The sequence below is a fragment of the Hypanus sabinus genome, chromosome 32 (genome assembly GCF_030144855.1).
Source record: "Hypanus sabinus isolate sHypSab1 chromosome 32, sHypSab1.hap1, whole genome shotgun sequence".
NCBI classification, from domain to species: Eukaryota; Metazoa; Chordata; class Chondrichthyes; order Myliobatiformes; family Dasyatidae; genus Hypanus; species Hypanus sabinus.
Window position 1 is genome coordinate 5658360 of NC_082737.1, and position 14835 is coordinate 5673194.

At 43.9% G+C, this 14835-nt stretch overlaps 1 protein-coding gene across 1 annotated transcript; it reads right to left on the bottom strand.

The window, feature by feature from the left end:
* Positions 1–4737: 4737 nt before the first annotated feature.
* Positions 4738–12973, bottom strand: LOC132384430 (oocyte zinc finger protein XlCOF6-like). The gene is made up of 2 exons (XM_059955586.1): positions 12269–12973; positions 4738–6787 (listed from the first exon to the last, which is right to left on the bottom strand). The coding sequence occupies exon 2, from the start codon at positions 6384–6386 to the stop codon at positions 5433–5435; it is 954 nt and encodes a 317-aa protein (XP_059811569.1). The 5' UTR covers positions 6387–6787; positions 12269–12973; the 3' UTR covers positions 4738–5432.
* Between the last annotated feature and the right edge of the window lie 1862 nt (positions 12974–14835).

Consider the following 14835-nt stretch of genomic DNA (forward strand, 5'->3'; position numbering starts at 1 on the left):
CAGCATCATCTTCCAGTGGTACAATATCAACTCTTGCCTCTCTTTTACTCTTTATATATCTGAAAAACATTTGTTACTTGATATTATTGGCTCACTTACTGCAATTTTTCATCTTGTCTCTCCTGTGGTTTTTTATTTGTCTTCTGTTGGTTATGTCAAAGCTTTCCAATCCTCTAACTTCCTATGTTCTTGCTATGTTATATAACCCCACTTTTGCTCTTATCAAAAACAGGAGAAAATCTGTGGATTCTACAAATCCAAGCAACACATGCACAAAATGCTGGGGAACCTTGGAGGCCATTAATAATATTACAGGATAACAAGCAGGAACAACTCCCTGAATAGATAAAACCATTCCCAACACACACATCTTCCTCAACCAGTGGAGCACCTCACCACAGGTATTGTTTATGTTATCAGTCAGACAACCGAAGGATTTTCACTGTTCCAAATTTTGCTACTCTGTCATTCGTTGCCACACCCAGCTGATGATTCCCTTCTCCTCATTATATGATCTTATCCCGACAATCGTTCAGAGCCCCATACTCTGCCCTGTGCAGACCTGCCTCTGGTTTCTGTCCTGCTTCGTTGGAACATCGAACTGATGGTTTCCCATTCTGCTTTCAGTCTTCAGAGGACAGGAGTGCTTTCTCAGGAGAGAAAATGACACATAATATGGAAATGAGTCGAGATTAAGGAGGTTAATTTCCAATGTCATTCATCGTCAACCCAGAAATTAGAGGGGCGGAGGACATCGCAGACAGAATTTCAGTCAACTTGACTTCTTCAGCCTGCAGTATAAACGTAGCGCGCCAAAGGTATAAAAAGGAGAGGAAGTTTTCAACGGTTATTTAAATCACGGCAAGAGGCGGAGAGGGAAGAGGTAAAAGAAGCTCGGAGAGAAGCTGTTTTTTTAACTGATTGGGGCAAAGACGCTAGTCTGCACAGGCACGTGATGCAGCGTGCCAAAGGTTTAAAAAGAAAGACCGCCAAATACAGTGGCCATCGTCGGAGTGGACTGAGGCAGACTGGGGCGGCTTTGGCGAGGTTTGAACGGGGCACAACTGCGCAAGCGCATAAAACGTCGGCCCGTGTGGCATTTAAATTTAAATAGTGAGCAGAGGCTGAGAATGAGCTTAACTCCAGGTGAGGTAAGGCCGGGTAAGATCCTTTAACTCCTCTAATTAGCTTAGGAGTAGGTAATGGAAGCAGCAGTTAGGGCAGTTGAGTGCTCCGATTGCAGCATGTCGGAAGTCAGGGCGAGCACTGTTGTCCCTGATGACTACACCTGCAATAGGTGCATCCAACTGCAGCTCCTGACAAACCGTGTTAGGGAACTGGAGCTGGAGCTGGATGAACTTCGGATCATTTGGGAGGCAGAGGCAGAAATAGACAGGAGTTTCAGGGAGATAGTCACCCCTAGGAGTCAGCAGACAGGTAGTTGGGTGACTATCAGGAGAGGGAAGGGGAATAGACAGGAAGAGCAAAGCACCCCTGTGGCTGTTCCCATTAGCAACAAGTATACCGTTTTGGATACTGTTGGTGGCAATGACCTACCAGGGACAAGTTGCAGTGATTGTGTCTCTGGCACCAACACTGTACCCTCAACTCAGAAGGGAAGGAAGGAAAAGAGGAGAGTAGTAGTGATAGGGGATTCGATAGTTAGGGGGGACAGATAAGAGGTTCTGTGGAAGAGATCGAGAGTCCTGGATGGTCTGTTGCCTTCCTGGTGCCAGGGTCCGTGATATCTCGGATCGAGTTCTCAGTATTCTCAAGAGGGAGGGTGAGCAGCTGGATGTCGTGGTCCATGTAGGGACCAATGGCATGAGTAGGAAGAGTGAGGAGGTCCTGAAAGGTGAGTTTAGGGAGCTAGGGGCCAAGTTAAAGGACAGGACCTCCAGGATAGCAATCTCAGTATTGCTACCAGTGCCACGTGCAGGTGGGTTGAGAAATAGTAAGATAGTGCAGATCAGCACGTGGCTGAAGACATGATGCAGGAGGGAGGGCTTCAGAGTTATAGATAATTGGGCAGTTTTCCAGTGAAGGTGGGACCTGTTCCAGCAGGACGTTTTAGATCTGAACTGGAGGGGGACAAATATTCTTGCAGGCAGGTTTGCTAGTGAGGCTCCAGTGGATTTAAGCTAGATACGGTGGGGGGGAGGGGAACCAGAGATAAGGAACAGATGTATGGGAGAAGGAAGAAAAATAAGACAGTAAAGTTCTTTGTACTGTTAGAGATAAACAGAGAGGAAGAGGTGGAGAATTTCTTTAATGCATTTATTTTAATGCTAGGGGCATTGTAAGAAAGGTGGATGAGCTTAGAGCATGGATTGATACCTGGAAATATGATGTTGTTGCTATCAGTGAAACATGGTTGCAGGAGGGGTGTGATTGAAAAGTAAATTTTCCTGGATTTCGTTGTTTCAGGTGTGATCGAATCAGAAGGACAAGAGGGGCTGGTGTTGCTTTCCTTGTCAGAGAAAATATTACAGCAGTGCTCTGGCAGGATAGATTAGAGGGCTTATCTAGGGAGACTATTTGGGTGGAATTGAGGAATGGGAAAGGTGTAGTAACACATAAGGGTGTATTATAGACCACTTAATGGGGAGCCAGAATTGGAGGAACAAAATTGCAAGGAGATATTTGTAGTAAGCACAGGGTTGTGATTGTGGGAGATTTAAATTTTCCACTTAGACTGGGAAGCCCATACTGTGAAAGGGCTGGATGGTTTGGAGTTTGTAAAATGTGTGCAGGATAGTTTTTTGCAGCAATACATAAAGGTATCGACTAGAGAAGGAGCAGTGTTGGATCTTCTGTTAGAGAATGAAATAGGCCTGGTGACGGAGGAATATGTTGGGGAGCAATTCGGGTCCAGTGACTACAATGCCATTAGTTTCAATATAATAATGGAGAAGGATAGGACTGGACCCAGGGATGAGATTTTTGATTGGAAAAAGGCCCTACTTTCAGGAGATGTTAAAGGATTTAGTAAGAATGGATTGGGGCAATTTGTTTCATGGGAAGGATGTAATAGAGAAATGGAGGCCATTTAAAGGTGAAATTTTTAGGGTACAGAATCTTTATGTTCCTGTTAGGTTGAAAGGAAAGGTTAGAAGTTTGAGAGAGCCATACTTTTTAAAGGATATTGGAAACTTGGTTAGGAAAAAGAGAGATATCTACAATAAATAGAGGCAGCATGGAGTAAATAAGGTGCTCAAGGAATATAAAGAATGCAAGAAAAAAATTAGAAAAGCTAAAAGAAGATACAAGGTTGCTTTGGCAAGTAAGGTGAAAATAAACCCAAAGGGTTTCTACCGTTATATTAATAGCAAAACGATAGTGAGGGATAAAATTGTTCCCTTAGAGAATCAGAGTGGACAGCTATGTGAGCCAAAAGAGATGGGGGAGATTTTGAACAATTTTTTTTCTTTGGTATTCACTAAGGAGAAGGATATTGAATTGTGTAAGGTAAGGGGAACAAGTAGGGAATTTATGGAAACTATGATGATTAAAGAGGAGGAAGTACTGTCGCTTTTAAGGAATCCATAAGTGGATACATCTCTGGGTCCTGACAGGATATTCCCTAGGAACTTGAGGGAAGTTAGTGTAGAAATAGCAGGGGACAAAAATATTTCAAATGTCATTAGAAATAGGGATGATGCCGGAGGATTGGCGTATTGCTCATGTGGTTCCGTTGTTTAAAAAGTGTTCTAAGAGTAAACCAAGCAATTATAGGCCTGTCAGTTTGACGTTAGTGGTGGGTAAATTAATGGAAAGTATTCTTAGATATGGTGTGTATATATATAATTATCTGGATAGACAGGGTCTAGTTAGGAACAGTCAACATGGATTTGTGCATGGAAGGTTACGTTTGACAAATCTTATTGAATTTTTTGAAGAGGTTACGAGGAAAGTTGACGAGGGTAAAGCAGTTGATGTTGTCTATATGAACTTGAGTAAAGCCTTTGACAAGGTTCCACATGGAAGGTTAGTTAGGAAGGTTCAATTGTTAGGTATTATTATTGAAGTAGTAAAATGGATTCAACAGGGGCTAGATGGGAGATTCCAGAGAGTAATAGTGGATAACTGTTTGTCAGGTTGGAGGCCGGTGACTAGTGCTGCGCCTCAGGGATCTGTACTGGGTCCAATGTTTTTTGTCATATACATTAATGATCTGGATGATGGGGTGGTAAATTGGATTAGTATGTATGCAGAATATACTAAGGTAGGTGGCATTCTGGATAATAAAGTAGGTTTTCAAAGCTTGCAGAGAGATCTAGGCCAATTAGAAGAGTGGGCTGAACGATGGCAGATGGAGTTTAATGCTGAGAAGTGTGAAGTGCTACATTTTGGTATGAATATAACAATAATATAACAATATGACATACAAGGTAAATGGTAGGGGATTGAAGAATGCAGTAGAATAGAGTGATCTGGGAATAATGGTGCATAGTTCCCTGAAGGTGGAATCTCATGTAGATAGGTTGGTGAAGAAAGCTTTTGGTATGTTGGGCTTTATAAATCAGAGCATTGGTATAGGAGTTGGGATCTAAAGTTAGAATTGTACAGGGCATTGGTAAGGCTGAATTTGGAGTATTGTGTACAGTTCTGGTCACAGAATTATAGGAAAGATGTCAACAAAATAGAGAGAGTGCAGAGAAGATTTACTATAATGTTACCTGGGTTTCAGCATCTAAGTTACAGGGAAAATTAGGTCTTTATTCTGTGGAGCATAGAAAGTTGAGGAGGAACTTGATAGAGGTATTTAAAATTATGAGGGGGATAGATAGAGTTGACGTGGATAAGCTATTGCCATTGAGAGCAGGGGAGATTCAAACAAAAGTACATGTTAGGGGGCAAAAATTTAAGGATAACACCAGGGGGAATATCTTTACTCAGAAAGTGGTAGCTGTGTGGAACGAGCTTCCAGTAGAGGTGGTAGAAACAAGTTTGGTATTGTCATTTAAAGTAAAATTGGATAGGTATATGGACAGGATAGGAATGGAGGGTTATGGGCTGAGTGTGTGCCATTGGGACTAGGTGAGAGTAAGTGTTCGGCACGGATTAGACCAAGATGGCCTGTTTCTGTGCTGTAATTATTATGTGGTTATATGAATCTCCTCCTGTGCCCAGTGACCAGTGTGCAGAACTGGATGTGGTGAGCAGCAGCAATAATTGCAGAATTCAGCACCGACAGTCACTCTTGAAATTGCATTCAGCAACAGTGATGGACAAATCTCCAGCATGCAGCTTCCTGAAACTTTCTCCCCAGTGTAATCCTGGTAGTGTGTCACAAGGTTAGATTACTGAATGAATCCCTTCCCACATTCACAACAGGTGAACAGCCTCTCCCCAGTGTGAATTCACTGATGCTCATTTGGTGGAGATGGCTAAGAGAATCTCTTTCCAATGTTTGAGCAGGTGATTGGCCGCTACCCAGAGTGAACTCGCTGGTGTTTCAGTAGATGAGATGACCGAGTGAATCCCTTCCCACACTCACAGCAGGTGAATGACCACTCCCCAGTGTGAACTGACTGGTGTGCCAATAGGGTGGATGATCTAGTGAAACGCTTTCCACAGTCTGAGCAGGTGAACAGCTTCTCCCTAGTGTGAACTCGTTGGTGACTCTGTAGTTCGGATAACTGAGTGAATCTCTTCCCACAGTCTGAGCAGGAGAATGGCCTCTCCCTGGTGTGAACTCGTTGATGACTCTGTAGATGGGATGACTGAGTAAATGCCTTCCCACAGACTGAGCAGGTGAACGGCCTCTTTCCAGTGTGTACTGACTGGTGTCTCTGTAGGTGAGACAATAAAGTGAATCCTTTCCCACAGTCTGGGCAGGTGAATGGCTTCTCCCCAGTGTGAAATCGCTGGTGTCTCAGTAGATCAGATGACCAAGTGAATCCTTTCCCACACTCTGAGCAGGTGAACGGCTTCTCCCCAGTGTGAACTCGCTGGTGACTCTGTAGGTGGGATGACTGAGTGAATGTCTTCCCACAGACTGAGCAAGTGAACGGCCTCTTTCCAGTGTGTACTGATTGGTGTCTCTGTAGGTGAGATAATAAAGTGAATCCCTTCCCACAGTCTGGGCAGGTGAATGGCCTCTCCCCAGTGTGAACTCGTTGATGACTCTGTAGGCTGGATGACTGAGTGAATCCCTTCCCACAGTCTGAGCAGGTGAACGGCTTCTCCCCAGTGTGAACTCGTTGGTGACTCTGTAGGGTGGATGACTGAGTGAATCCCTTCCCACAGTCCGAGCAGATGAACGGCCTCTCCCCAGTGTGAACTCGCTGATGTACCTTCAGCTTAGATGAGTAAGTGAATTGTTTCCCACAGTCTGAGCAGGTGAATGGCTGCTCCCCGGTGTGAACTCGCTGGTGAGCCATTAGGTCAGATGACTGAGTGAATCCTTCCCCACAAGTTCAGATGTACAGCCTCTGCCCAGTGTGAACTGACTGGTGTGTCCACAGGTGGGATGACGAGCTGAATCCCTTCTCTCCCACAGAACAGGTGAATGGCCTTGCCCATTATGAACTTGCTGATGTACCTTCAGTTGAAATGACAGACTGAATTCATTCCCACCTTCTGAGCAGATGAATGGGATCCCCCGTGTAAATTGACAGATGTGCCAGTTAGTCAGATGATCGAGTGAATCCCTCCCCACCGTCTGAGTAGGAAGGATGATCGAGTGAACCCCTTGCTCCACTTCTTAAATATCTGGACACAGACAGCAAAACTGGTGTGTTTTGTTGGAATTCCCATGGACAAATTCCTTGTCATTTTTAACCTGTAAAAAGATTTACAAAATCCATCAATGAATGAAGGACAACATTTCAGATGAGATCACAATAGTTGTCAAGGTGTGATCTGACATCACACTGTTACAGCGAGGTTCAACCCAAGTTGGAGAGAGAAATTATCTCCTAACTGGGCACAGTGCTGGTAACTGGAATCAAAGTCTCTGATGCTCTTCCAGTCTCTGTAAGAATGGGGCATTTTTTCCATCTTCAAACTGTTACTTGGATCAGTTTGACTCTCTCCATTGGTATTATTCCCTGTTCCCATTGAGCTGCATAGGTGCCTGGCCCTACAGTAACTGAAACACTCTCAGGTAAATATGCTTTGTTGACATGCAGCTGGGATTTTCCTTTCGGTACTGTTAACTTACTGTTAATTGTGTCAGTTTTAATGCCATGTAAATATCTCCTACTCAGATGTATGGTTGGTATGCACAGCTGTTAAAAGGAATTCAAGTGAATGTTAGTATTATTTAAGGTTCTTGTCAGTCATGGAAAAGTACAACACAGACACAGGCCCTTTGGCCCATCTAGTTTGTGTTGAACTATTTAAATTGTCTACTCACATACCCCTACCATCCAGGTACCTATACAAACCTTTTAGATGTTGAAAATGACCTCGCATGCACCACTTGTGCTGGCTGCTCATTCCACACCCGGATGACCGTCTGTGTGAAGAAGTTTCCCCTCATGTTCCCCTTAAAGTTTCACCTTTCACCCTTAACACATGGCCTCTGGTTGTAGTCCCACCCCATCTTAGTGGTAAAAGCCAGATTGCATTTACCCCATCTATAGCCCTCATAATTGTGGTACACCTCCCATCAAAATTTCCCCTTAATCTTCTACATTCCAAGGAATAAAGCCCAGACCTGTTCAATTTCTCCTTATAAACCAAGTCCTTCAGACGCGACAACATCCTTGTGAATTTTCTCTGAACTCTTTCAAACTCTTTGACATCTTTCCAGCAGGTTGGTGTCTAAAACTGCACACAATATTCCAAATTAGGCCTCACCAATATCTTGTACAAAGTCAACATAACATCCATCTCCAGTACTCAGTACTTCGGTTCACAAAGGCCAATGTGTCAAAATCTTTCATTCCGTCCCTATCGAACTGTGACATCACTTTCAGAGAAAACCTGTATTTCCAGATTCATTTCTTCTACAACACTCCTCAGAGCCTGACCAGTCACTGTGTAAGACCTACCCCGGTAGGTCCTACCAAAGTGCAACACCTCACACTTGTCTGCATTAAATTCCATTTTCCATTTCTCAAGCCATTTTCTGAGCTGGTCCAGTTCACACTGTAAACCATGATAGTCTTCCTCACAGTTCACTACACCTCCAGTCTTGGTGTCATCCACAAATTTGCTGATCCAGCTAAACATGTTATCATCCAGATTACTGATACAGATGACAAACAACAACAGATCCAGCACTGATCCCTCTCGCACACCACTCGTCTCAGGCTTCCAGTTAGTGAGGCAACCATCTGCTACCACACTCTGGCTTCTCCCAAAGAAACTGTCTCATCCAATTTACTGTCTCATCTTGAATGCTGAGTAACTGAACCTTTCTGACCAAGCTCCCATATGAGACTTTGTCAAGTGCCTTGCTAAAGTTCATGTAGACAACATCCACTTTCCTGAGAACTACCTCCAGAGACTCTATAAGGTTGGTTAGACATGACCTACCATGCACAAAGCCATGCTGTCTATCCTTAATCAGTCCACATCTATCCAAATACTTATATATCCGGTTCCTGCACATACGTTCTAATAACTTTCCCCCTACTGATGTCAAGGTCACCAATGTACAATTTCCTCGTTTATTTTTAGAGCTTTTCTTGAACAGTGGAACAACATTGGTTGTTCTCCAATCCTCCAGTACCTCACCTGTCACTAAGGGTGATTTAAATATCTGTGCTTGGGCCCCGACAACTTCTGCACTTGTCTTCCACAGGGTTCGAGGGAACAACTTGTCAGGCCCTGGGGATTTATCCATGCTAATTTGCCTTCAGACAGCAAACACCTCCACCTCTGTAATCTGTACAGGGTCCATGAAGTTGATGCTGCTTTGCTTCACTTCTATAGACTCTGTGTCTGTCTCCTGTGTAATTATGGATGTACAAAAAATCTCCCCGATCTATTTTGTTACCTCATGTGGATTACCATTCTGATCTTCCAGAGGTTTAATTTATTTCCTTGCAATCTTTTTGCTCTTAACATATCTGCAGAATCCCTGAGGATTTTCCTTCACCTTGTCTGCTGGGGCAACCTCATGCCTTCTTTTATTTCTTTCATAAGTGTTCACTTGAATTTCCTGTACTTCATAAGTACCCCATTTGTTCCTATCTGCCTGTACCTGGTATGCACCTCCTATTTATAGATTTGGGTGACGAAAGTCAAAGGGGTGATAGAGCTGCATGGTGGGAGGAGGGCAGAGGTGGGTGGGAGTGGGTTAAAATAAAGTTGCAGGGGGGCTGAGTAATGGAACAGAGAGTGGAGGGGTTTTGGAGACAGTTGTTGTTCTGTCCTCAGACAAAGTCAGGAATGGTGCAGTGAATATGCTGACCCCTGTATATTTCAATAAAAGGAGCAGTGTAGGACAGGTGGATGTGTTCAGGGATGGATCAACACCTGGAATTATGACACCAGGATCTGGCAACTGTGGACTCTGACAGGCTGCTTTATGGAAAAGGTGTGCTTGGTAAATGGGAGGCCTTCAAATCAAAACATTGATGGTACAAAGCGGGTATGTGCTTGTCAGAATAAAAGGAAAAGGTAGAAACTGTAGGGAACCTTGGTTTTTAAGAGATATTGAGACCCTGGTGAAACACAAAATGGAGTTGCATAACAGGGATAGGGAGGCAGGTTCTTATGGAGTATAAGAAATGCAAGAGAACACATAAGAAATAAATCAGGATGACTAAAAGAAGGCATAAGGTTGCTATCGCAGAAAAGATGAAGGATAATCCTCAGGGATTCTGGAGATAGATTAAGAGCAAAAGGATTGCAAGGCACAAAGTTGATCCTCTGGAAGACCGGAATGGCAATCGACGTGTGGAACCAAAGGAGATGGGGGAGATGTTAAATATTTTTTCATCTCTATTTACTCAGGAGATGGACACAGAGTGTGGAAAAGAGGCATTAAAATCGTGGACCCTGTACAGTTTAAAGAAGAGAAGTTAGTTCGCTGTTCAAAATAGAACATAGAAATCTACAGCATGTTCCATGCCATTCAGCCTAAAATGTTGCGCTAACCATGTAACTTACTCTAGTAACTGCCTAGATTTTTTAAAAATCATGGACAGATTAAAGAAGAGGAGCTCTTTGCTATTCTGTGGCAGATTAGGGTGGATACATCTCCAGGGCATGACAAGGTAGAAACTGCATAGCCCTCTAATTTTCTATGTTCCATGTACCTATCTAAGAGGCTGTTAAAGACCCCATTGTACCTGCCTGGACCACTGCTACTGGCAGTGCATTCCACCCACCCACCACTCTCTGTATAAACAACTTACCCCATGACATCCCCTCGCTAGCTATTTCAAAGCACCTTAAAACTATGCCCCCTCATGTTAACCATTACAACCCTGGTGAAAAATCTTCTGGCCACCCACACACTCAATATCCCTCATCATTTTATGCACCTAAAAAAGGTTCTAAATATAAACAAGGAAATTATACATTGCTCAATCTACTTTCCACAATTCAGTACACTTACACAGACAGGTGTGTAAAAAGGCCCCAGAGGATATTAGGGAACAACAGGCCAAATTCACCACCACCACAAACTGTTCCTGCTGCGACCATTGAGATAACAGTACCACAGCAAAAGGACCAACAGGCTCTGGGACATAATCTTCCACCAGGCCATCAGACTGATTAATTCATGCTGATACAATTGCATTTTCCTCATGTTTATGAAGTATATATGTAATAAAGTCAACTCAATTCACCTTCTCCACTATCTGTTCTGTCATTCTGACTCCCATACCTCCTACAGCTAATTGTACCCACATCACCTCTCCCCCCCACCAGCAAGCCTTACCACGAGGATATTCGTCCCCTTATGTTCTGTTCCACTAACTAACGAATCCCCTATCAGCCAATTGACTTTCCTTTGCCAGGTAGTTCCCCCCAATAAAGTGGTCTACTGTTGTTGTGTGGGATATCAACAAGAGTACTCTGCTATTCAACCTCATTCCCCTTCCTGGCTCTCACCCAGTGTCCTGTGTCCTGCACCTTGGGTGTAACTTACCAATCTTCATGTCATATCTATCACCCCCTCCAACTGCTGGATGATCTGGAATTCACCCATTTCAAATTCCAGCTCCATGAAATGCAGGGATACAAACTGCAGCTGGATGCACATCTTGTAGGTTAGGGCATCATGGACACTGGAGGTCTCCCCACCTTCCCACCAATGTCCCCTCTAATTTGTAATGACCTTTGTGCACATAATTCTTGTACTGTGAATCTTTTTACCCAGTGACAACATGCGCACAGTGAATTTTATATAGAGAAGAATTCATTTTCACAGCTGGCCAATTACTGTCGATAGGAAATTTGATCTCCTCTGGGTTTGATCCAGTTCATCTGCACTCTCACACAACCTATGTAGCGGCCTGGAACGGGTAATGAAGGATTTTCTCACCAAAGCCTTTGCATATTGTCAATATGTGGTTGGCTTGCTAAATGATGCTTTTAAAAATGAGATTTCGAAATATCAAGCCATTTCTTCCCACTTGCAAATTCTCCAGCAACATTTGCATCACCACAATGCACACAGGTATCACCAGTTTCTGTATTGTACATAAATATTTCCCCTGAATCCTCTCCCAGGTGACAGATGGTGGTGAACTCATTGATGGCAATGCCAATGAATATGAAGGGAAGGAAAGTAGTCCGTCTCATTTGAGTCTGGCACATTCGAGACGTGAAAGCTACTTGTTTGATATCATTATGTACCCAGAGAGAATGGGACAAAATATCTTCTCACCGGTAGAAAAGTCCAGAACAAGAGGAGTTTGAACAAGCAACATACACACAAAATGCAGGAGGAATTCTGCAGACCAGGCAGCAATCATCGAAAAGTGTACTAATGATGAATTCCGCCGGCATTTTGTGTCTGTTGTTTGGATTTCCAACATCTGTTGATTTTCTCTTATTAAGGTTGGAGGTAGAACAAAGGTGGTTTTCTCACAGCTGATGTAAAAAAAGGTTCCCTTTCTCCGAGTTCCTAATCCTTGCATTCAGATAGCTGGAGCTCAGCTCTGTCTGAGAGATGCATTGGCTCCCATTCCCTCATCAGCCCTAAGCTCCCCGGCGCCCGTGTACGGATCGTGGGGATGACAGAGAGGGGAAAAAAGACAGGACTGTCCCGGGATTGCGGGGCACAATGGCCGCACCTCACGGGCATTGTCCCGAAGTCGGAGTTTAAATTAGCTAAATGGAGAATAACTTTTACCTGCATTGAAATTTTCCAAGGCCTTTTCTGTACTGCGCGCATACGTGTACACAGTGACGTCAACAGCCCTGACGCCTGCTCATTCGATCGGTGCTTCAGCGCCGGCCAAAAACTATTACGCATGGCCTTATGGGTAATCACGACGCTATTAAACATTTTTGCAAGCACTGGTTCAATGTCCATACCTCTTTTTTTTCGTGTGTATAGAAAAATCAGCAGCTGTTTTAACGCAGAAAGCGGCTCCCATAAACAATATACTCAATATCAACGTGTATCTCATACCAAAGTAAAATGCAGATGTGAAACACGAGAGATTCTGCAGTTACTGGAAATACAGAGACGTACACACACAAAATGCTGAAGGAGCTCTGCAGTTCAGGAAGCAACTAAGCAGAGGAGTACACAGTCTAGGCATACTGAAGGGGCTCGGCCTAAAGGTAGACTGTTTATTCCTCTCCATATTTGCTGCCTCATCTGTTGATTTCCACCAGTATTTTGCAGAAATTAACCACCTTCTTTTTCGGTCAGCCAGTTTCCAAATGTTTCTGATCTTTCTTTTGTAGCCGCATGCTGCTGGTCTGATTCCTCCTCCTCCCCTCGTAAACTCTGGACTGTATCCTTCTCTGGAGCCCCAAAGCCCTGAATCAGGCTGGCAACTCTTTGGTTTCTGACTCTGCTCCATCGGAGATTCATTCACTAGTCTGCTGTCAGACTTTAGAGGTGCATTGTTTTACGAAACCGCAGGGTCGTTTACTTGAGTGTCGCTTTAAGTGCCAGAGCAAGGCGGGACTGTGACGTCAGAGAGAGAGAGAGAGAGAAGCTGTTGGAACTTCAGCTTCTCACTGCTACGAGTTGGAACTCTTCCATCCCCAAAAGACTGGGTTGATCATCAGCACGCAGTGCACAACGGATGTGTGACTGTCACTCCGTATAATTCAGACGTGTGGATTTGTTTGAGTATCCCGTGGTATCACTTCTGTTGGCCATTACCTGGAATCGGGGTGTTCTGTGGTAACCATTTGAAGACGATATTCCTGTCACTGTCACTTGGTGATATTTTGAAGTGAATTTCGGAACGAATCGACGGATAAGATCTTCGGCGACTGTTATTTCGTTTACCGAGCGTGAAATGTGTGTGGAATTCTGCGTAATTGCCTTCTCTCTACATGTTCGTGTGGATTTACAAATCTCTCTTCTCACTCACTTATTCCGTGGATTGCTGAACTTTTCTACTTTACCATCTTAAGACTTTAAACATTGTTTCCCAAGCTTGATAGTTTAGGAGCTACATATACGCATTACACTGTTAACTTCTGTTTATTTCGTTTGATCTTTTATATCTCGAGTAGATACTAATAAAGATAATGGTTTTCACATGGAAACCAGACTCCATTAGTGATCTGTTGCTGCTGGTACGTAACAATTGCAACATCCCAGCTGTCTGAGGCACAGTCCTTTAAAATTGGTGAAAATGACCCAAAACGTTGAAAAGAGCGGGGAAGAAGGAGTTTAACCAACTTCGTCCGGAGCCCTGAAGAACGTCAAATTGAGCTCATCGTCTTGTTCAGCCCGGAGAAAATCATGCAGGAGATTCATGCAGGTGTATAAGATGATGAGAGGCATTGGTCGTGTGGATAGCCAGAGGCTTTTTCCAGGGCTGAAACGGCTAACACGCGGGGCAGAGGTTTAAGATGCTTGGAAGTACGTGCAGAGGAGATGTCAGAGCAAAGTTTTTTTAAAGCAAAGAGTGGTGTGTGTGCGTGTGGAATGGACTGCGAGCGACGGTTGTAGAGGCGGATAGAATAGGGTCTTTTAAGAGACTCTAAATAGGTGGCTATGCGGTAGGGTAATTCCAGGCAGAGTTAGAGTAGGTTACATGGTCGGCACAACATTGTGGGCCAAAGCGTCTGTAATGTGCAGTAGATTTCTATGATTCTATGAAATTCAAGGGAAATCTCCTAGAGTGGCGACTGGCTGCAACCTGTAATCACAGGGAGTGTGAATGGGGAGTGGCAGGGATATATTTTTAAATACTGATATGGAACAGAAACATGGGCCTCTCTAGTGTACATTCCGAGTTTGGCAGAGACAGTAAGTACCTGAGACACGGGATTTGAGACAGAACTAATTTAACTTTCACGGATCCACAATATTAAACATCAGTCTATTTTAAGGTTAACATCAGCAGAACAGGCTCCTCCAATGCTCAGTGACCAGGGTTCAGTCCTGGGTGCGATGAGCAGCCACAAGAACTGCAGAATCTGACAGTAACAGTCGCTCATGAACCTGCAGCTGCCTTCAGTCACCGTGATGGTTAAACATTTAACACGGAGCTGATTTGAACTTCCACCCTGAAGTGAAGTTGCTGGTGCTGCAGCAGCCGGGATGATTGAGTAAAACTCTTTGCTCACTCCGGACAAAATTTGTGGCTTCTATTTATTGTGAACTCACCGGAGCATCACAAGGTGGGTTAACTGCATGTGTCTCTTCGCACTCAGGGAGCAGGTGAACAGCCGCTTCATTGAATCCGTTGAATCCGTTCCAAAATGAGAGCCAGTGAATGACAT

What these genes read in the sequence shown, in the direction of transcription:
- LOC132384430 (XM_059955586.1), bottom strand. Translation starts at nt 6,386, where the DNA reads ATGGCTCACCAGCGAGTTCACACCGGGGAGCAGCCATTCACCTGCTCA.